Here is a 23,143-nt window from a genome sequence, read left to right on the forward strand (position 1 = left end):
ATCACTCATCTTTTTTAATTCTTTTTAGTTGAACAATTGAGATTATGCTAAGAAGATTCATGTATTTATCCAGCCATTCTCCCATGATGTTATGAAATTACAAAAATCAAAGCAATTTCTTGTACTTTGGTAGCATCTACATAGCATCCAATCACAGACTAGGGCCTTGTGCTTGATACTGTACAACCACAGAGCAATGTATTTTTAAACAACATGCTCTATATCAGCCAGAAAGTTATGGCCCATTATGGAGAAGATCAAATGATATGCTCTCAATGCTCCCTTATGCTGGGTTTTAAAAATCTGTGCATCCATGGTTACCGAAATACCTTTCCACTTGTGACCAGAGTGCAAACTGAGCTACTGTCCCCTTCCTGAGCCTGCAGGCAGCACCCCAGTGCATCTGCTGCTGCTGCTCAGACCTTCCCCCACCCAAGGAGAAAATGTTTCATGTTTATCAGACTCTTATTAGCGACGGTCTGACAGGGAACGGCAGACACTCCAATGCAATATTGGGGCAGGTCCTGCTACAAACTCCGCGTCCCTGCACGCGGAAGGCGGGCGGTGTCTCACCCGGGAAGGAGCCCCAGACCCTCTCAGTGACCTACAGATAATGAGGTGTCCGGGATACGTGCCCGGCACCTGCCACAGGGGCTGAAAGTAGCACCGACGCTGGGTCCCTCCCCACCTACTCACTCCAGCCCACCCCGAGCACCACGCCCCCCTGCCCGCACACTCCCCCACGCAGGTACCCCGCCCCCCTGCCCTCACACTCCCCCACCCAGGTACCCCGCCCCCCTGCCCTCACACTCCCCCACGCAGGTACCCCGCCCCCCTGCCCTCACACTCCCCCACCCAGGTACCCCACCCCCCTGCCCTCACACTCCCCCACCCAGGTACCCCGCCCCCCTGCCCTCACACTCCCCCGAGCAGGCACCCCGCCCCCCTGCCCTCACACTCCCCCGCCCAGGTACCCCGCCCCCCTGCCCTCACACTCCCCCACCCAGGTACCCCGCCCCCCTGCCCTCACATTCCCCCGAGCAGGCACCCCGCCCCCCTGCCCTCACACTCCCCCGCCCAGGCACCCCGCCCCCCTGCCCTCACACTCCCCCGCCCAGGCACCCCGCCCCCCTGCCCTCACACTCCCCCGCCCAGGCACCCCGCCCCCCTGCCCTCACACTCCCCCGCCCAGGCACCCCGCGCAGGTACCCCGCCCTCACACTCCCCCACCCAGCCCCTCCGACTCACCGCCCAGCAGCTTGGGCACCTTCCCGATCCTGCCCGTGATCTCCGCTGTCAGCACCGCGAAGTCCTGCTCATAGCCCTCGAAGTCGGAGGACATGGTAGCAACAGGGTCCGGGCCGGAGACGGCGGCGGTAAGGAGAAGCCGGCCTCAGCTGCTCACGGCCAAGAGGCTTCCGCGTTGTGCCGCAGCCAAAAGCGTCCCTCCCGGAATCGGCAACCCCCTGACAATGGTTCCGACGCTGACCCGGCGATGCCGCCTTCTCTGGAGCGCCAAGAGCTGCCCATCCCCCTCCCGCTACCCGCCGAGTCCCTGACCCGGGCCCGGGGAATAATCGTCCCCTCAGGGACCACGAACTGCGTCCGGAATCAACATCGGCAGGAGGGTTTCCGAGGGGACCCACTTCTGAGCGTAACCGCCAGGGCCGGAAGAAAAGAAGTGAGGGCGGAAGAGAAGAGTCTTATTTCCGGGTCACGTGAGAGCGCCGCCGGAAGTGCTGGGAAGCGCTCAGCGGGGCATGGCATGGCAGGAGCTTGCGGAGGGGCTGAGGTGAGCTGGGGGAGGCGGCTGGGGAAGGAGAGGCTACAGGGGGCTCCGGGGCTGGGGGGAGGGGAAGGCTACTTGAGGTGGGGATCTAGGGGGGAGGGGAGGCCAAAGGGGTATCCAGAGCTGGGGGGAGGGGTGGCTACAGAGGGACTCTAGGCATGGGGGAGGGGTGGCCCCAGTAGGATCCTTGCTCTGGGCTCGGCTCATAGAGGTACGGGGGGACCCACCTGTCCCCTGCTGGGCTCTTGGGCTGGCAAAGGGTGGGGTGTGAGGGGAACCCAGGGGCAGGCAGAAGGGCCCCCGATCCCCTGGGGTTGGTGCAGAATATAAGCCATTGAATGTGGGAGCCAGAGTTGGTGCTCAGATGTCTTCTCCCAATAGCCTGACTATAGCACCTGGAGAAGGTAATCCAGATCTCTGGGCTCGGTGCAGGACAGGCTCTGCTGAATGCTGCTGTGTATTGTTGCAGTTACTGCCTCTCTGGCTCTTACGAGACAGCTTCCCTACAGCAGAAATGCTGTCACTGGCTGATGGTCTCCTGCTGTACATGCACTGATTTGTTAATCCTGTTTTGTGGGTCTCTTGTGAGTTATCCCAAATGACTGATGTGGTGTTTCATGATTTTAACAGATATTATTGCATTTTATTTAGATTTTAAAAGTATAAAAGAGACACCCATTCAAGGATCTAGGTATGCTCTCATTAATATCACAATAAAAATCAAAGCAATGTGAAAGTAATCATTTCATAGGAACTTGGCTTAAGTGACAACACAACTCCCTGGGCTGTGCATTGAATTCTATCATTGCAATCGACTCACAGAACACATTTTGTTTTCCTTTATTTTGAAATTATCCTATTTCTGTGTTTCTAGGTCAGGTATAGAAGCAAATCGTCCTCTTGAGATGGATGTGAAGAGCTCCTACATCTGATGACTCTTCCAAACATTAGAAATGTCTTGATCACAACTAACTATCTGGTATTTGGAGGCATGACTGTTATTGAAGATATGAAAACTTATGACAAATGGAAAACTGTAGTTAAAAATAGGAACATTGAATATTATTTGAAATAGGAAAATACTCTTCTTCAAAATGGGTGCATTGTGTTCAGTTATCAGGTTTGAGAATCTCCAGGAACTGAAGAGACTATGTCACTGGGGCCCCATCATAGCCCTTGGTGTGATAGCAATATGTTCTACTATGGCTATGATAGATGCTGTTATGTGGTATTGGCCTTTGGACACAACGGGAGGAAGTGTGAATTTCATCATGCTCATAAACTGGACTGTCATGATTCTTTACAATTACTTCAATGCCATGTTTATTGGCCCTGGATATGTTCCTTTAGGATGGAAACCGGTAAGGAAATAAAATAAACTTTCACTAATAGTTAATTTTCATGATGAAATCTTAATATTCATCTTTGCTAGTAGTCTGGCAATGCAGAAATTAAACTCAAACCTCGCTTGCCTCGTCAGCATAGATTAAGAAATTCTGTGAAAGTAGCATGTTGTAAGCCAGGAGTGTCAAACTCATTGGAAGGAGAGGGTTGGATTCCATTTCAATATGATAAGTGGATTGGTGTATAAATTCAGGATCATATACTACCCAAAATATGTTAGAAAATTCTCTGTCAGTAGGAGGTTTCCACAGAGATCAAGGAGGAGAATATGGTTTTATGTAGTAAATTAAACATTTGGTTATTGTTTCTTGTCTTTTTGGTAAGTGCTTTCTTGTCATATTGCTCAGTGAGAAAATCTGTCCTTTGGGCGTCCGCGAGCTCTGCCTTTTGTTTCTCTTCCTTCACCATCAGCCTTTCAGTTTCTACCCTCTTCTCGTCTCTGAATTTCCTTCGCTCCAGCAACTCCCAGTTTCCAATCTAATGTGCTTCAGTCCCGCCTCTTATCCCCATTCCATCCACTAAAATGATGAGTGGTTAAATAATTAATGTTGACTCTGTAGTGTTATTGTCGACTTTATTGTTGATACTTCAGTCAGATTAATAGGGAACAGTGGTGTTCTCTGAGTCATTGTTTCAGGCTGTTTGCACACTCATGCAGACGTCAGTATCTATTACACTTGGTTCACATTTGGAAGATTGTCTGCAGTCGTGAAGGTTAGAAAACTAAGCTTTAATTTAAAAAAATAAGTTAGATTCTGGTGAATGTGAATATGTTATGTGAGCCATATAAATACATCATGTGGGCTGGATCCAGCTCCATGGCCATATATTCAACACACTTCTGTAAGCTAAGGGAGGAGGTTCGATTTCTTTTGTTCTCAGTTGACCATCTCCTCAAGCTAATTGAAAAACTATTCACACACAATCAAAGGGCAGAGGTACAACTAGGGAGGGCCAGGGGCCTGTTTTCAGTCCAGTCAAAAAGGGGACCTGACAGTGTCCAGTCTGACCCATTGACCAGACACATGAAGTCCAGTTACTGCAGGTGGGGGAGGTGCCGAATCATCACCCGTGCCAGCTCCTACTTAGCCAGGGCTGCCTCCTACCTGTGTCAGGTGGCTGCAGCTCCCAGCCTCCGCTCTGCAGGTGAGTTCCTCCCAACCAGGACATAGGTGTGGGAGAGAAGGGAAGAGCAGCGAGCGATGGGGGAGAGGGGGAAAGAGGAGCGAACTAGGGTAGGGCCTCAGGGAAAGGGGAGATTCCGGCACTCCTGTTGGAGTGTTCAGTTTTTAAATATTACAAAGTTGACAACCCTAGATACAGTGTGCCAGTGGAGTGGTCCCGGTTCTGGCTTTACAGTGCTCTTCAATAGAAAGGTGAGGTAGGGGGACCCTAAAGCTGCCCTAACAGGGTAGCTGGGCATTCTACTTTATATAGGGAAATCACAGGCTTTATGCCATCCCCCTTCTGGCCCCTCCTCTTGCTCTCGAGAGCATGTTGGGTTGACGAGGAGGTTGGCTGGAACTCCTTGCACTCTATTGCAGTGGTTCTCAAGCTAGGGCCGCCGCTTGTTCAGGGAAAGCCTCTGGCGGGCCGGGCCGGTTTGTTTACCTGCCACGTCCGCAGGTTTGGCCGATCGCAGCTCCCACTGGCCGCTGTTCGCAGCTCCAGGCCAATGGGGGCTGCAGGAAGGGCGGCCAGCACATTCCGCGGCCCGCGCCACTTCCCGCAGCTCCCATTGGCCTGGAGCAGCGAACCGAGGCCATTGGGAGCCATGATCAGCCGAACCTGCAGATGCGGCAGGTAAACAAACCAGCCCGGCCCGCCAGGGGCTTTCCCTGAACAAGCGGTGGCCCTAGTTTGAGAACCATTGCCCTATTGATCACCGGTAGGATAAAATACACTTACAGGCCATTACCAGTTGGCATATATTAGAGCAGCGCTAAGGCTACTTTAACCTCCTTCAGGGTCCAGATTGGTCCAGAACTGAGAGAGAAAAACAGGCACATATAAAGAAACAAATTTCTAAGGATTCAGCGCTGCCAGTTCCACACAAGTTGACCTGCGCAGAAACCTGCTTGTGCAGAGTAACTTGCAGGGTGAGGACCTACATTTTTCAGGTGGAAATGTATTTCTTTTGTAAAACATTACAATTAACAAAGAGTTAATTGGAATGGTAGCCAAAAGTTTTGTTGATTTCTCTCATACACTCTTCTACCTACCATTTAAAAAGGGTGGAGACCAACCACACCCAGACAAAGCAAATCACAGAAGCATCATAGTATGAAAGTGCTAAGACATACTCTGCTAGTAGAATTACGTATTTGTTTCTGATATGCCTCTTCTTATGCTTAAAGGAAAAATCTCAGGACTGCATGTATGTCCAGTACTGTAAAGTGTGCCAGTCTTACAAAGCACCACGTTCACACCACTGCCGAAAATGTAACAGGTACGGTATTCCTTGTGTTCCTTTTTGTTCTTGGCTTAAAGCAGTTTATGGTTTTAATGGTGAGTTATTAATATATATTGTTTGGAGTATTGCACTGTGCGTTGTGCAGGGACTTCCATATTCAAAACAGTGTGCTGGTTTCCAATATCAAAATACACTGCTTGAAAATGGAAATGAATTTCTCTTACTGTTCTGAAAAAAGAGAGCACATATGGTTAAAACAGCCAGCTTTAGATATGCTCTTTTTTAAAAATTTGAATATTGGTTCCCATTAAGAATTTTTTAAATAGAAAAGTATTTGGATAGTGGGGTGTGGGTGGGGAAAAGCACCTGGGAAACTTTCATCTCCTGGTGACTCCTCCCACCCACCTGCCCCAAAAAAACAAAGAACGAACATCTACTTTTCATTTACTTAAGGAATACTGATTTGAGTGAGGGCCCAATTCTTCCATCTTTATACCTGGATAAAACTGACTTTAATGGGAATCTTGGGCTGGAAGTTTGTGAAATCTTTGTCAGGAAACAAGAGCTAAATTTTTTTTAAGCATACCCCAAAACCTGCTGGTTCAGCATAATAAACCCATAGTATAAACTTTCTAAGTCACAGTGAACTGCCACTTCATAAATCTTTCAGTTGCTTTGTTTCGAGTTTAAATAGTTTTGTCAGAGCATAAATAGCTGCACTGGGAAGGGAATGTGGCTTGAAAAGATGCACAAATACTTCTAGCCATCTGCAGTGCAGTATGTATTTACAGTTCACTTATTTAGCTCAGCAGTGCCTGATCTGAAAGCCATTTGAGAACATAGAAGAAGGAAGTTACAGCATACTCAGATGTATTCCTGTTAACATTTGATGCATTAAATTGAGTCCATTTTGTCAAGGCTGTGTTGAGCTCTATCATTGTGTGCATTACAGGAAGTGAGGAGTCTGAAACTGAGGGGCAGCACTATCATTTATATATACATCAGTATATGATTCCTGTTTTTAAAAACTTAAAATTAGACTGCTGTCTACAAGTTACTGTTTTTTCCAAGAATGATTGATTGTGAAAGAGATGGCAGAAGTTTAGTAATATTCGCTTGAACTGTGAAGTTCTGTTAGCAGTTAACCTTTCACAAACGAACATATTTGAAAAATTTAGACGATCAGTAGAGCATACTTAACTTTTTCATAGCTTGTCAGTAAACTCTAAGCCTTTCTAAGGTAAGGGGACTAGCTGCAGAGAATTAACCATGTTCTGAAACTAGTTATCAGAACCTCTTTCTTTTACACTGCTGAAGTATATTGGTCTGTTAGAGCCCAGTCCATCACTCTGAACCTGGTTTACGCACAAAGTTTCAATGATGCATATAAAAATTACACTTATAATTGTATTTCCTTAAACTGATGCAACTTTATGTATGGACATTCTTATAGCAATTTAATTTGTATCTGTAGGCACAAGCTAAACTAATGTAACCAGTTTTAAACTGATATATGAATGCCCACAAGAGTTTGTATTCATTTAACTAAAGAGAGTTTTAAATTAATTTTAACTTAAATGGGTGCAACTTGTGTGTGTAGGTTTTCCAGAAGCTTTTAAACTAAACTTAAAGGGATACTGTAATTTTGAAAAGGACACTTCCATATGCAAATTTTATATCTACTATTCTTACAGTTAACCTCTAGCTGAAAGAGTTAAAAAAAAAAAATGTTTTTCCCCTCTGGTTTTTCAGATTGTTTACTTTGGATATTTGTATAGTCCACTATTTTGTTGATGGTACTTGCTCTTCTGTTAGCTCTGCAGTGTGATATTTACCAGCAGAAGAGCTGAAAGCAAAAAAGCATCAGGTGGGATCGTGCACAGAGAGGAAGGGGAACTGGGGAGGGCAGTGCCTGGGGATGTCCTATGTGGCTCCTGTAGAGGGAAAAAAACACTTCTACACCTCTGCAGAGGAGCTGAAAAATCCTTTCTTTTTTTTTTCTTTTTTTAAAAGAGTTCTAAGCCATAAAGGTGCTCTGTTAGAAACTGAATATTGTGAAACTAGTTATCATTTAATAATTAGTTGTCCCTTTAAATGAAAACAAAAAAGAAATTGGGGGGGGGAAACCTATGCATCCTTTAGCTGTTTACTGTCTTATCCAGGTGTTTGGTGTAAATTCAAATGTGATCAAAATTAGAGAAGTAGCAATTAGAGAAGTAGCAAGTATATATGAGGATGGAACCAAACTGCAGTGACCTGGACAGATTAGAAATGTCGGGACTGCAGGCAACACAGAGATCTAGTATACACACTTCGGGAGGGGAATTAAAGATACAGAATAGTGGATCTAACCGAACAACTACACCCATTGCTTTAAAATCAGTTTATTTTCATTTTGTACTCTCCTAATAATACCTTTTTCACATAATCAAAAATTTTAATAGTCACATGGAAAGCAGGGAATCAGGAGTGGGAGGAAAAATGGTGATTGTTTCATGGATTGTCTTAAAAAAAATGAGAACCTGAGGACTGGATGAACAGATATATCTTCACCTTCTCTAATTTCTATGATTCTAGGCTGTTTTAGGGGAAACTCAAGTAGGCTTTAATGTATGGAGGGAGAATTGCTAGAAATTTACTTTATGCTTTTTATTTAAATACTACTGATGTACAGTCCAGTGAACTAACACTAAAGCTCTTGAATGATAACAGTAATTTTTTTTTATTCTTAGGTGTGTGATGAAAATGGACCATCATTGTCCGTGGATCAATAATTGTTGTGGGTATCAGAATCACGCATCCTTCACTCTGTTTCTCCTTTTAGCTCCACTTGGATGTATCCATGCTTCTTTCATTTTTGTTATGACCATGTACACTCAGCTTTATAACAGGGTAAGAAAACACATTTGAAAGTTCAAAGCATTGTTTAAAGTAAACAATGGACGTAAAGATGCCCCAACCCTCTGTAATCTGCTCTTTTTTTCCTGTCATTCTCCACAGTCACTGTGTTTTCCACTTTGTTTCTTTATTGACTGGATACAACTTCTGGGTAGCACTTTTAGGGGTCAGGTAGTTTTTTGCTTTATGCTTTGGATGGTGACCAGGTCAGGTATCCTTTGCTTTTTTTCTGCCTGTTGCCAGAAGTCAGGAGATTTTTCCCTTGTGTTCAAGAACAGACTAGATTGATTATCTCAGTCTAAGACTGAAAATAACCTAAAGCAATTTCATTTAAATCAAGAGAAGTTCAAATAAAAAAGAAGCAGTATTTGCCATGGAATCCTTGCCTTTTCACAGAATTATGTTTCCAGTTCTAAGCTTTCATTTTAAAACACAGTTGTTTCCAGCTTGCCTGGTGGTGAAGAAAAGCTTTAAAATGCCAGTTGAGTGTAACTAGAAAAATGACCTCTGCTGAGTTTGCAGACAACCTGAAGCAATAGCATGGAGAGGTGTGACCTGCCCCCTTCATCATTTTAGTTTTGTTGTTGTTTTGTTTTAAACCTATGGAGGCAAACTTATGCCATATTGTAAACAGAAAATGTGTGGACAGCATAATACTTATCTGAAGCTACCAAAGAATTTCTCCTCGTGTGCCACAGAATTTAGAGAATTTGCTGCAGAATTTAGGACCAGCATGCTATGGAGTCCACAGGATAGTGACTGTAATTCTCTATAGAGTATAAGCTTTTCATCGAACAAAGGCCTACTTCTGGCAAAGAACAAACTTGTGAAAAAAATTGAGAAACTCCACTAGTGTGTCTTTTAGGAATCACTGTTACTGCGTTAAAAACCTTGGCAGAGGCTTGAAGCCAGGTTTCTTATTGGTAACTTGTTTAGTTTCATTGGAAAATAACAGCAATTTAATCATATTTTCCATTAATAGATATCTTTTGGGTGGAGTTCTGTAAAGATTGATATGAGTGCAGCCAAAAGAGACCCACTTCCTATTATTCCTTTTGGATTGTCTGCATTTGCTGCATCTTTATTTGCATTGGGGCTGGCATTAGGAACAACCATAGCAGTTGGGATGTTGTTTATTATCCAGGTGAGTTTAACAGCTTTTGTTACAAACAGCTAAAGGCTGTAAGATTTACTGGGGAGGCTACTGATGTAATGCACTTCCTTATTTGCTTTCTTCACACCATTTTTGATTGTATAGACCTCTCTCATATCCCCCTTTACTCTTCTCTTTTCTAAGATGAATAGTCTGTCTCTTTAATCTCATATGGAGAGAGATTTTGTTACCCTTCCCTGTAGCTTTTCCATTTCTAATACACCTCTACCCCGATATAACGTGACCTGATATAACACTAATTTGGATATAACACGGTAAAGCAGTGCTCCGGGGGGGGGGGCGGGGCTGCGCACTCCGGTGTATCAAAGCAAGTTCGATATAACGCGGTTTCACCTATAACGCGGTAAGATTTTTTTGGCTCCCGAGGACAGCGTTATATCGAGGTAGAGGTGTATATATATTTTTGAGATGGGGCAGCCAAACCTACATACAGTACTCAAGGTGTGGGTGTACCATGGCTTTATATAGTGGCATTATGATATTTAGTGTATTATTATCTATCCCTTTTTTAATGGTTCCTAATGGAAGAGGAGGAACAGAATTCAGAATTAAAATGAAAACTGTTTTTCCAACTTTTTGTTTGTGTGCGACTCTTCTTTTAATTTTTCTTTTTGCGCTCTTTCATTTCCTTCATTTTCTCCCTCATTCCTTCTATCATTTTCTTTCACTGAAGAATTTAGGGAGTGTAATCTAATGGGTAGAGAGGATTTGGGAGTCAGAATTCCTGGGTTCTGTTCACCAAAAAGCAAATCATTTAACTTCTCTCTTTCTCAGTGTTCCCATCCTTGAAATAAGGATAATAATGGGTATTGTGGTGATACATTTTTTGTTTTTCAAGTGCTTTGAGATCCTCTGATAGGAGTGGTACAAGTGCAAAGTATTACATTTTAGGCCTCCCCTATAATGCACAATGAACATTTTTAAGGGTATGTCTACATTGCAAGTGAAGGTGTGATGGAGCTGGGGTAGGCATATGCAAGCTAGCTTTAGAATAACATGGACAATTAGAATAGTGAAGATGTGGTGGCATAAGCTTCAATGTGGGCTAGAAACCCAAGTATGTACCCGGGTTCCCAGTGGGCATACACTCAGGCAGCTAGTTCATGCCACCACGTCTTCACTACCATGCTACAATCACATATCCACCCTATAAGGATGGGATTAGAAAACATTTTATTCATGCTGAGTTTTAATATTTGTAATATTTTATAAATTGCCATGAACTTTTAACTTAAACATTTCTCTACACTGTTGGAATGACTGTTATGTTAAATGAAGTACAGTTTGCCCAATTGATGTACTTCCTAGATGTAGCCCATGCCAACTTCCTCTAATTCTTTTACTTTTTTTAGATGAAAGTCATTCTGAGGAATAAAACTTCAATCGAATCATGGATTGAAGATAAGGTAGGCTATAATTCTAGTACATCCTGCAGTATATTCTATCACGACACTACTGCGAACTATATTCATCTCTTTTTTTATTATTTTGCCTCCTGGGCTTTAAACCCAAGGTATTGTTGCACTGTAAAACATTGTTTCAGGTCACCACAGATTTAAGCTTGCCTACAATACACAGTTGTACCCAAGACTCACTGAAACATATCTAAATAGAAGACAAACCCTCTAAGGCAGGGGTCAGCAACCTTTCAGAAGTGGTGTGCCGAGTCTTTATTTATTCGCTCTAACTTAAGGTTTCGCGTGCCAGGATTCATTTTAACATTTTTAGAAGGTCTCTTTCTATAAGTCTATAATATATAACTAAACTATTGTTTATTTAAAGTAAATAAGGTTTTTAAAATGTTTAAGAAGCTTTATTTAAAATTAAATTAAAATGCAGAGCCCCCCAGACCGGTGGCCAGGACCCAGGCAGTGTGAGTGCCACTGATAATCAGCTTGCGTGCCGCCTTTCACACGCGTGCCATAGGTTGCCTACTCCTGCTCTAAGGATATCTTTTATTTGGGGCGTAGGAGATGAACCTGGAAAATAAATTATTTTCCTTTGGACAGTTGTGCTACATGAAGTGTGTGGTTCTGTATCTGGAACTAAAGATGACCTTCCTCAACTATCTCTTTATCCAGGCTTGCCACTTTTGTTGTCTCCCGCCCTCACCCATTCTGGCAATGGTGCCACTTTTGACCTCATCTAGGAGATGAGTTAAAACAAGTATTTTTGTGCTTTCTTCTATGACTACTTCATTCAGTATGGAAAGCCCTTCCTAAACTAATCCATAAGGCCAGTACCTTCACCACCTTTAAATCCCTCCATGAGACCCACTTTTTCTATAATACCTAACAAGAAATCAGCCAGCTAACAGCTAAAATGTAAGGGTGTCAGTGATAGTGATGCTTTTTTTTTTAAAAAAACAACCTAAGTGCTCGGAACCACCAAGTTGTGCACCTAACTGACCTGTTATCATCGTCCTCCCCCTCCTCTTGTTTGTCACATTCACTTGTTATTTCTTGTTTTAAATTGGACTGTAAGTCCCTTAGGACAGGTACGGTGTGTTACCATAGTACCTAGCACAATAAGGCCCTACGTGTTTGCACAGAAGCTAGCACAATTGGGCCTTAATCCTAATTTGAGTCTTTCAGCGCAACCACAGTACAAATAAAAAATGAGGCTCCAAGTGTGGCAGCTTCCTATTAAAATGGAATTAAAACTGCCTTTGTGCTTCTGTGTGCAAACACAGAGTCATAGTGGTAAGACTCTCTGCAAGTACAGATTGATTGTAGTTTATGTTCCTGTTGAAAACTATACACATACAGAAAATTGTTTAAATTTCAAACTGCGCAGCATTAAATATATTTTATCCTTCTGTGACTGTACCACTAGATGTCACTATTACTTAAAGAATTAAAAGTTGTTAGGTAATAAAAGAGAAAATTCAGAATGTACATGTATGTGAAATCATTTGAGAGGTGTGGACATTATTTCAGATAATACCAAACTGCACACATCATGAAAGTTATGATATAATCTGAAAAGTCCATGAATTCTAAATTATGCAACACATTGTACCAAGTTTTGAAAATTGGCCAGATATCAGCCTTTTTAAAACAAGCAAATATTTGGAACATAGTGAGCTAATCAGTGGTGTATCTAACTGACCCCATTGCTAGGTGTCATAGGGTAACTGGCCCCTTTAAGAGAGGATGTAGGGTCCAGTGTATCTGTGACTGATTACCTGCTGCCCAATTGAACTTAAGGGAAGGTGCCTGGGCCTCACTAAAAGCGAAGTAGGGGCAAACAGGGGGAAAGAGAAGAGAGCTGCTGCTGAAAAGGCTCAGCAGGGAAGCAGCTGGGGAACCTGTTGGAGGACTGGCCTGAGAGTCCAACAAACATAGGCCCAAGAAGGGAGCCTGTGCAAGCCCCTGATTGCATGCAGAGAGACTGAGCAGAGCCTAGGAGTGGGCTAATAACTGTGCCTAGTGGAGAGGCTTGGAGCCAGACTTAGGCAGGAGGCAGCGCTGTGCCCGACTGCCGGAAGTTGGGCCTGGACAACAGGGGCTGGATCACTCAATAAATGCCCTGTTCTGTTCATTCCCTCTGAAGCACCAGGCTCTAGCCACTGTCAGAAGACAGAATATTGGGCTAGATCAGTGGTTCCCAAACTGGGGTTCGTGAAATTTTACAGGGGGTTCTCGAGGAAAAATTCCCTAATGGCGGACAGAGCTGTCCTTAGGAACCCCAGGCACCACGGGGCCAGCAGCCCGGAGCCCCTGGACTTCCAAGAGCTAAGCAGATCAAAGCAAGCATCTCTATCACACTGGGGAGATTTAAACTTCAAGATTCCTTATAAGAAATGGAAAGGAAGGTGGATATTTTTTGCTGTTTTTAAAATGAAATAGGCAGCTAGGATTGTTTTTTAAATTATTATGAAGAACAAATTTAAGCTTTGTTGTAACGTGCGTTGTTTGCCTGGATTGCTCAGGACCTGAATGCTTATGTAGGAGGAACTCTTTGAATTGGCTTCTTAAATCTCTTCCTGCTGTTTCACATCTGATACTCCTTGATGAAACATAGGAGCCTTGTCTTATAACAAGTTTATTCAAAGTGATACAAGCTACGAAACTGAACATGTTGCCGCTTTCATAATGTCATAAAAATACTGTAATGATAAATAGTAATTAATAATAGTGTGTAATAAGCATGTCATAAAAACAAATGTTATATTTCCAAGATCACTGCGTGTATAATTTATACTCAGGTAAATGAGAAAATCCCTGGAAATATTCATTTTTAGGAGCGAGTTCGCGAGACTTGACATTTTAGTGAAAGAGGTTCACAGGTTGTTAAAGTTTGGGAACCACTGGGCTAGATGGATTATTTGTCTGACCCAGTATGGCCATTTTCATGTTCAGTGGGAGACTGGGGTGGAAGAGACTTTACTGTGGAAAGAAAGCAGGTTTGTGACCAGACATAAGCCCCTGTGGATTATTCCTGGGAATCTGTGAAGGGAATGAGGCAAGGGCCTCCTTGCACGGTTGCCATGGTGTGCGTGTGCATGCATACGCCCGGTGACACTACGAATGCTATAAATGAGTAAAACACATTCCAAAATTCAACAATACGAGGCTATAAAATGGCACAAACTAGAGAAACTCTAGCAGGATTTCACTCTCTCTCTCACATTCTTGGCCTTATGACACTGTAGGGCCTGTACAACCCTACTCTTGGCACTCTTAATATTTGCTGTTAAGTCATGTTGTGGGGTTTTTTGTTTTGTTTTGTTTTTTAATGTCATGTATGTGTTTTCTGTGTGCAGGCCAAAGACAGAATCCAATATTACAAAACGGGAGAGATCTTTATTTTTCCTTATGACATGGGAAGTAAATGGAAGAACTTTAAACAAGTCTTTACGTGGTCAGGGATTCCTGAGGGAGATGGCCTCGAATGGCCAGTAAGAGAAGGCTGTCATCAGTATACTTTGACAGTAAGTATTCTTCTCCGATCTCTCCACTATTTTCCATGTACACACCCACACCCCTCAGATGTCTGCTTACCTTCACACATTATAAATCTGTTTTTAAATAACCCCACACAAAATAAGACTAACTATACAATGGAAATAGAAGCTCTGTCAAATCCTCCCCCATCTGTAATACAATAGATTCAAAATGTTTAATTTTGCATTTAAGAATTTTAAATGCCCATCATACTACTTCATGTTTCCTGTTAAGTGTCGCTATACCTGACTTTATTTTGCATGGATTAAATCTGTTTCTATTTTTCATTTAAATTAAGTTCCTACTGAAAAAATGAATAAAAGATGCTTGTGTGTTTTTTCTTCCTACCCTCAGTTTTCTTCCAAGAAAGGCTAAATGTAGCAGTTCCAGCTGGCTTAGTCACCATTGCCCATCTAACTTGTGTGTGTAACTTTTCCTCACAATTCCAGTACATCCTATTCAGATTTCTGCAGCGTCTCTAATTGAACTGTTTGGTCAGAGAGAATGGTTATAGAAATAGGGTGTCTAGTGTAAAAATGTATCAAAAGTTTTAGACGATCTTTATTTTTCTCATAAATGACTACTGCATTTGGTAACTAAATGTTTAACTTTTGCCTTGTGTACCTTTATCAAACTTTAAATATGCTGTAAGCAGTATAACAGATTTATCAGTGCATAATAATATACCATTTATTTTCATTCTTCACACTTTTATATAAGACTTCTGATTAACTCGGCCTCACTTAACAAAAGGGTGTCTTTTTTTAATTATTTTATTTTATAATCTGATCAAGGAAGCATCTCTTCATTTATATCTTATTATCCTAATTTAAATTACCCTGTATTTTAAATTACTCAGCCCTAGGAAGCAGTATCTGCTAACAATGTAATTCAGTCTTTTGCTGCTGGCTTATCTTTATAGCTATAAATTAGTCTTTTTGCTACTACTAGAACTATCATGTAGTATTTGTTTTGCAACGTTTTTAATATCGAAGTCTCATTTTAACATAATGGAATAAATTGTAAATTTAGTCCTTGTGAATGTTAACGGATTGACAAGCATTGACAGTATTTATTCATTAAAATAGTTATAGCATGGATATCAGCAGTGTAAACTTCTTATGCACCTCTCCTTTAAAGTGCCTCTACCGTGAAGGGACTTCTAGGTGGAAGTTCAAGTTCTTGGTGTCTGCTAAGACAGCCATCAAAAGTGACAATTACCTGAGGATCTATTCTGGTTTTATTATTTGATATTAAACACTTTCTTTGCCTCTACACTGACAATAAAAGCTAACCTCTCCAGTATTTACTTAGAACAGGTGTAGGTAAAGCAAGTGGTACTTATAATTCCAAAGTGGTATGTCCCACTCTGGATCAGTTTTTGAGACGTGGGGGAAAGAGCGCTTAAAATGAGTCCATTAAATAAAGCAGGCATGCAATCCAAAGGATCCCTTTGGTAATCTAATTGTGAGAATCTGGAAATATTCAGATGCTGTGGGGATGTGTGTGGTATAAGAACTTGTATAAAATAGAAACTCCTTTTAAAAAGTGGAAGTAAATCCTAGTGAGGAAAATAGAAAGAAGCATAAACTCTAACTGTCAGGGTGGTTAAACACTGGAACAAATTGCCTAGGGAGGTTGTGGAATCTCCGTCTCTGGAGATATTTAAGAGTAGGTTAGATAAATGTCTATCAGGGATGGTCTAGACAGTATTTGGTCCTGCCATGCGGGCAGGGGACTGGACTCGATGACCTCTCGAGGTCCCTTCCAGTCCTATAATCTATGAATCTGTCAAATGTAGTTTAAAAATATAATTAGGAAGGCCAAAAAAGAATTTGAAACATCTAGCCAAAGACTCAAAAAGTAATAGCAATTTTTTTTTAAGTATATCAGAAGCAGGAACCCTGCTAAACAACCAGTGGGGCCAATGGACAATCGAGATGCTAAAGGAGCACTCAAGGATGATAAGGCCATTGCAGAGAAACTAAATAAATTCTTTGCATCGGTCTTCATGGCTGAGGATGTGAGGGAGATTCTCAAACCTGAGCCATTCTTTTTAGGTGACAAATCTGAGGAACTGTCTCAGATTGAGGTGTCATTAGAGGACCTTTTGGAACAAACTGATAAACTAAACAGTAATAAGTCACCAGGACCAGATGGTATTCACCCAAGAGTTCTGAAGGAACTCAAATGTAAAATTGCAGAACTACTCACTGTAGTCTGTAACCTACCATTTAAATCAGCTTCCGTACCAAATAGCTGGAGGATAGCTAATGTGACGCCAATTTTTAAAAAGGGCTCCAGAGGTGATCCTGGCAATTACAGGCCTGACTTCAGTACCGGACAAACTGGTTGAAACTATAGTCAAGAACAGAATTGTCAGACACACAGATGAACGTAATTTGTTGCAGAAGAGTCCACATGGTTTTTATAAGGGAAATCATGCCTCTTTGAGGGAGTCAACAAGCATGTGGTCAAAGGGGATCCAGTGGATATAGTGTATTTAGATTTTCAGAAAGCCTTTGACAAGGTCCCTCACCAAAGGCTCTGAAGCAAAGTAAGCTGTCATGGGATAGAAGGGAAGGTCCTCTCATGGATTGGTAACTGGTTAAAAAGAAACAAAGGGTAGGAATAAATTATCAGTTTTTAGAATGGAGAGAAGAAAATAGTGTTGTCCCCCAGGGGTCTGTACTTGGACCAGTCCTATTCAACATATTCATAAAGAATCTGGAAAAAGGGGTAAACAGTGTAGTGGCAACATTTGCAGATGATACATAACTACTCAAGACAGTTAAGTTCCAGGCAGACTGCGAAGAACTACAAAATGATCTCTCAAAACTGGGTACTGGGCAACAAAATGGCAGATGAAATTCAGTGTTGATAAATGTAAAGTAATGCACATTGGAAAGCGTAATCCCAATTATACATATAAAATGATGGGGTCTAAATTAGCTGTTACCACTCAAGAAAGAGATCTTGGAATCATTGTGGATAGTTCTCTGAAAACATCCACTCAATGTGCAGCGGCAGTCAAAAAAAAAAGTGAACAGAATGTTGGGAATCATTAAGAAAGGGATAGATAATAAGACAGAAAATATCAGATGGCCTCTATATAAATTCATGGTATGCCCACATCTTGAATGCTGTGTTCAGATGTGGTTGCCCCATCTCAAAAAAGATATATTGGAATTGGAAAAGGTTTGGAAAAGGGCAACAAAAATTATTAGGGGTATGGAATGGCTGCCATATGAAGAGAGTAAGACTAGGACTTTTCAGCTTGGGAAAAAGAAAAAGACGACTAAGGTGGGTTAGGGTTGAGGTCTATAAAATCATGACTGGTGTGGAGAAAGTAAATAAGGAAGTGTTATTTACTCCTTATATCACAAGAACTAGTGTAATTAATGAAATTAATAGGCAGCAGGTTTAAAACAAACAAAAGGAAGTCTTTCTTCACACAACGCACAGTCAACCTGTGGAACTCTTTGCCACAAGATGGCCAAGACTATAACAGGGTTCAAAAAGGAACTAGATAAATTCATGGAGGATAACATGGAGGATCTTCGAAGTGAGGTTTTTACTCACGAAAGCTTATGCCCAAATAAATCTGTTAGTCTTTAAGGTGCCACCAGACTCCTTGTTGTTTTTGTAGATACAGACTAACACGGCTACCCCCTGATACTTGACATCATGGAGGATAGCTCCATTCATGGCTATTAGCCAGGATAGACAGGGATGGTGTCCCTAGCCACTGTTTGCCAGAAGCTGGGAATGAGCGACAGGGGATGGATCACTTGATGATAACCTATTCTGTTCATTTCCTTTGGGGCACGTGGCAATTGCCCATTGTCAGAAGACAGGATACTGGGCTAGAAGGACCTTTGGTCTGACCCAGTATGGCGGTTCTTATATTCCTTGTACACACTAAAACTAAAGCCAAGGCCAGTCTTCTTGATTGTCCAGTAAGCATGCTTACTTTCGGAGAGGTAAAATCGTCTTCCGCATTCTGAATGAAAATGGGTTCGGGATCAGACTCTTGTAGTTCTTGTGTGCGTTTATTATAATCTGTTAGCTAATGGATGGGTTAACTGATGGCCAAATGTCAATAGTGCTAACTAAAGGAGGTGTTCAATTTGGTGACCTGGCATCACTGAAGTCAACGAGATTTTATGTTGTTAATTTCAGTGGGAATGGGAGCAGGCCCTTAGAAACAATAGTGATAAAGAGAGAAAAGGAAACTCCATGAAGGTCTCAGCTCTTAATAACTCCAGTTTTACCCCACAGATAAAGCTTTTAAGGCAGTGTGTCCATAAATAGACTTTAAACGGGAGGAAATAGATTCAGGGTACTATTTAGTTTGTATTTAAAATTGGTAAGTGCTCTCATACTAAATGCTGCCTTAAACTCCGGTTTATAATCTTTTGCAGATAGAGCAATTGAAACAAAAAGCAGACAAGCGAGTAAGAAGTGTAAGTATTTCTGTGTTGCTTGGAGTCTAACATGTTTCCCGTGTCAGTAAATGTAAGTTATTACTGATATACTAGTTCTTGGTAAAATGGAGCTTTAATACTACCCATCCAGTTTAACACTTTGGAAATACAAATTTTGATTTCTCACAAACACAGAGCTGCAATCCTATTTAATTCAGATATTGATCTTATTTTACACTAAATTCTTCCTCTCTAGATTATATTTGATAAGCAGGAGAGTCAAGTACTATATACCCAAGACACACAAATGCATCCATGACAATACAAGATAAGAATTACTCCAATCTTCTTTTTTTTTTTTTTTTTAAACAGTTAACATAGACTTTAGAGTGGCTGTGACAGTAGTTGTCATTACACATCAGAGTCTCAGTATGCTTGAATAGATTTTAGTATGAAATTAAGGCTAATGGAAAAGTGAGACTGACAGCAAAGGAGTGACTTCTTGCACTACAACATGTCTGTGATCTCTTTAAATTGGCAGGTGCGGTACCGAGCAGTAGAAGATTACAGTGGTGCCTGCTGCCCTGTGACTAAAGGTGTTAAAACATTCTTCACAACCCCATGCACTGAAGAACCGAGAATTGCACTGTGTAAAGGGGATCTGATTTTGGCCACTAGAGGCTTAAAGTTAGTGGCTTTATACATTTATACTTGATTGAGAGAAGTTTGTGTGATTTAGCCCTACTGTCTAATGAATATCTTTGCACCTTTTTCAGACACTGGATGTATGGAGACAAAGTTCTTGACTCAACTACTGACGGTACAAAGCAATTACTTTTAATTATTCTTCAAGAAGCAAATCCGTGTTATAGTTTTAGCAGTGTAGTCTAGGCTGGTACACTGCAAATGTAAAAACCATTAATTAGTTAACTCCATTAACTAAAATATGGTAAATAGTAAATGTTAATCTTCAGAATATAGAATTGACATACCTTCAGCTACAAAAAACACCCAGCAAACTGATCCAACTTTTTTGAATATTAACGTTTGATAGATACTCCAGGTTTTATAAAGGAATAAAGGCTGAATTTTCACTCAGTTTAATAAATTCTACAGAAACATATCCTGGATGGTATTAAGAGGTTCATTCTGTAATTTGGTAAAACCCTATTAAACAGAGATTTGATGAATATATCACTGCATGTTTCTCTGAACAAAAAAACCCTCACTGTTGTCATGATTATCATTTTATTTCTGGTATTTAGAGGGCAATGATTTGTGAACCTGTTAAATAAATAGTTTAGTTAAAAAAATATATTTAATGCAAAATAGACTGCTCCAACATCTGGAGCTTGTTAGTGTCCCTGAATCAAGACTGATTCTAAATCCATGTCTTATGAACCATCATAACTATAAACAGTATGTAAGTTCTCTGTCTAATTCTACAGAAAATTAATTTCTAACAAGATGTATCAGATTTTAGAGTCAAGTAGTTCTGACTGTTATCTTGATATATCTAACCCCATCTGAAGGGCCGCCAAGAGTGGGTTCGGGCCCCCCAGCAAGAGCGGACTGGCTAAACAGGGTCGATGAGAGATGGGGGAAGCCAGGCCCCGGGCTCCCTTCCGGACCACCAGGTCCTGGTAATTTGTACCGGCTTCCACCCCTCCCATCTCTTCCCCCCCCCCCCCCCACCTCCCCGCTCCCCTCCCGTTGGCCTGCCCATCTGTACTTAAATTCCAATGACTTTTTTTAGCAGCTTCTATCTCAAACAGTTAGGAATTAATACTTTATAGTGGAAAAGCAGCTTGGAATACCAGCTTCAGAATAGATATTTCTAAGTTCCAATTTTGGCTGCTCCAAATCAGACTAGAAACAAGGAAAGATGAGGATAAGTTATGATGATGTGTGTGTCTTTCTTGGAAGGTCTGAGACTGCCTAGGGCTAAATGTGGTTTGGCAGTTAACTTCAGTAAACACTGATCCTAAGCCAGTCATCAGAGTGAGTAATGTCAAGTCCTGCATTTTGAGGGTTACATGATGATTATCTATTAGAATGAATACACAGGAGGATCCCTGGTAAATGCTATATTATAACTCATTAATGTATCTTTTCTTACCACCAGCTGGAATGAGAGTCAGAGGCTGGTTCCCAAGGAAATGTGTGGAAAAATGCCTGTATGACTCTGAAATGGATCAACCATTGGATGGAGAGAAGAAAAATAGATAGCCGTCTCATCGTCTTTACGAATAAATGGAAATGTTCCTTTCAGACCACAGTCCTTTACTTGAAACCTTCTGTATATTTAGACTTATGCAGGAAATATGGTGTGAAAGTGACTTCTTTTTCTCACAATTAAAGGGTACCCTAGTGCCATGGTTTGCATATATTTTTATTAATGTTTTTATAACTGAAGAAGCCATTCCACATAGATGCCTTTGAGATACAAAGGTTTTTCCACCTTAGGACAGATTTGATTGTGTTTTCTTTACTGTTTAAATGAAGGATTTTTTTAATTGCAGACTGAGGGACCTTTATTTCTAAATTTTCCCACAACGGTATCTGTGGCTAATGCATGCTGCTTTTCCTTTGTATATTAGTTGGCCATGTGTCCCAGGTGCCCCTTTGAAAACTATAGAGTAAACTTGGAATTCAAATGCAAGTATGATTTGCTACCTGTGACTTTTAATAATGTGTAAACTTTTGTCAATTGCAAATAAACAGTGTATTCTGTATGTGTGTATTATGACTGTGCATTTAAATGTTTAAAATGTCACTCTAGTCAATTTACAAGTGCAGAAATGGGAAAAGATCTGGATCTGAAAGGAGCTTACAGTGATGGAACTTTGAGATAGTAATGTTTCAATTCTTGATCTTCCTAACTGTAATCACTGTCCTCTATATACTCTGGTAAGGGAGAAAGTCCACCTAATTAATAAAAAGTTTCAGAGTAGCAGCCGTGTTAGTCTGTATCCGCAAAAAGAAGAACAGGAGGACTTGTGGCACCTTAGAGACTAACAAATTTATTAGAGCATAAGCTTTCGTGGACTACAGCATCCGAAGAAGTGGGCTGTAGTCCACGAAAGCTTATGCTCTAATAAATTTGTTAGTCTCTAAGGTGCCACAAGTCCTCCTGTTCTTCTTTTCACCTAATTAATGGCACAGTTGCAGAGTTAGCAGCACCTCTGTTCCCTTTCTGGTCTGAGCACCCACTACAGGGGCTGGGCCTTGTGCCCTTGCTTGTCTCAAGATGGAATTTCATAATTCCTTCACTCCTAGGCTGCCCTGTATAGACCAACTGTTTATCAGCCTGCAGGGCAACAGGTTTTGGGATCCTGTGACTGGTGATAGGGATTAACATCCTTCTTCCTCCAAACTGATTTTATTTAGCAGTTAGCGTAAATCATTGATTGTTTGGGTTTTTTTTCTCTCAGCAGGATGCATGTTTTAAAGTATCAGAGGGGTAGCTGTGTTAGTCTGAATCTGTAAAAAGCAACAGAGGGGCCGGTAGCACCTTTAAGACTAACAGAAGTATTGGGAGCACAAGCTTTTGTGGGTGAGAACCTCACTTCTTCAGATGCAAGTAATGGAAATTTCCAGAGGCAGGTATAAATCAGTATGGAGATAATGAGGTTCTCTGTACCTGCCTCTGGAAATTTCCATTACTTGCATCTGAAGAAGGGAGGTTCTTACCCACGAAAGCTTGTGCTCCCAATACTTCTGTTAGTCTTAAAGGTGCCATAGGCCCCTCTGTATGTTTTAAAGTGTTAACATTCCATAATGATAGCCAAGGTAGGCTTAGCTACTTAACACACCTCTAAGTTCCACTGTCAGAGTTCTCCTTTGTACCCAGTGAGAATCCTTTTAAAGCCAGCAAGTGTTTTTTGTTCTCAGAGAGGCTGGGAGCTGTTGGTAAAATTAGTTGCAGGAAGAGGAGAGCTGAGATAGTGTCATTAGAACCCCTTGACAGTCCCTTAAGTAGTTCAAACTGGTCCTAACTGCTTCTATTGTCTCCTGCTGGGATCATCCCCAGTAGTCATCTATTAGCTTTGACTCAGTGCTTCCTATGTCTACTGCTGTGACATACCC

The 23,143-nt window shown here is 41.6% G+C and overlaps 2 protein-coding genes across 14 annotated transcripts in view; one reads left to right on the forward strand and one right to left on the reverse strand.

Annotated features, from left to right (window-relative positions):
- VTI1A (vesicle transport through interaction with t-SNAREs 1A) overlaps positions 1-1,689 on the reverse strand; it is a 343,084-nt gene extending 341,395 nt beyond the window's left edge. For 3 of the 11 annotated variants that reach the window (XM_065552486.1, XM_065552485.1, XM_065552494.1), the window contains exon 1: positions 1,249-1,477. In XM_065552486.1, coding sequence (XP_065408558.1) covers positions 1,249-1,342 — 94 coding nt within the window. In that variant the 5' untranslated portion in view covers positions 1,343-1,477. Of the gene's footprint in view, positions 1-1,248 lie in introns of all 11 variants that reach the window. The other 8 variants (XM_065552495.1, XM_065552487.1, XM_065552492.1 and 5 more) reach the window with 7 other exon arrangements.
- ZDHHC6 (zinc finger DHHC-type palmitoyltransferase 6) lies at positions 1,656-21,789 on the forward strand. Of its 3 annotated transcripts, XM_065552484.1 has the most exons (12): positions 1,656-1,792; positions 2,664-3,150; positions 5,551-5,642; positions 8,339-8,498; positions 9,487-9,648; positions 11,031-11,084; positions 14,447-14,614; positions 19,052-19,093; positions 19,596-19,741; positions 19,831-19,874; positions 20,587-20,697; positions 21,180-21,428. In XM_065552484.1, the coding sequence occupies exons 2-12, from the start codon at positions 2,884-2,886 to the stop codon at positions 21,281-21,283; spliced, it is 1,350 nt and encodes a 449-aa protein (XP_065408556.1). In that variant the 5' UTR covers positions 1,656-1,792; positions 2,664-2,883; the 3' UTR covers positions 21,284-21,428. The 3 variants fall into 3 exon arrangements, with proteins under 3 accessions (XP_065408556.1, XP_005293962.2, XP_042711174.2); XM_005293905.5 differs by lacking the exon at positions 20,587-20,697 and having other exon boundaries at positions 21,180-21,789; XM_042855240.2 differs by lacking the exons at positions 9,487-9,648; positions 20,587-20,697 and having other exon boundaries at positions 21,180-21,789.
- The last annotated feature ends 1,354 nt before the right edge of the window (positions 21,790-23,143 follow it).

The sequence above is a fragment of the Chrysemys picta genome, chromosome 7 (assembly GCF_011386835.1).
Source record: "Chrysemys picta bellii isolate R12L10 chromosome 7, ASM1138683v2, whole genome shotgun sequence".
Taxonomy (NCBI): Eukaryota; Metazoa; Chordata; order Testudines; family Emydidae; genus Chrysemys; species Chrysemys picta.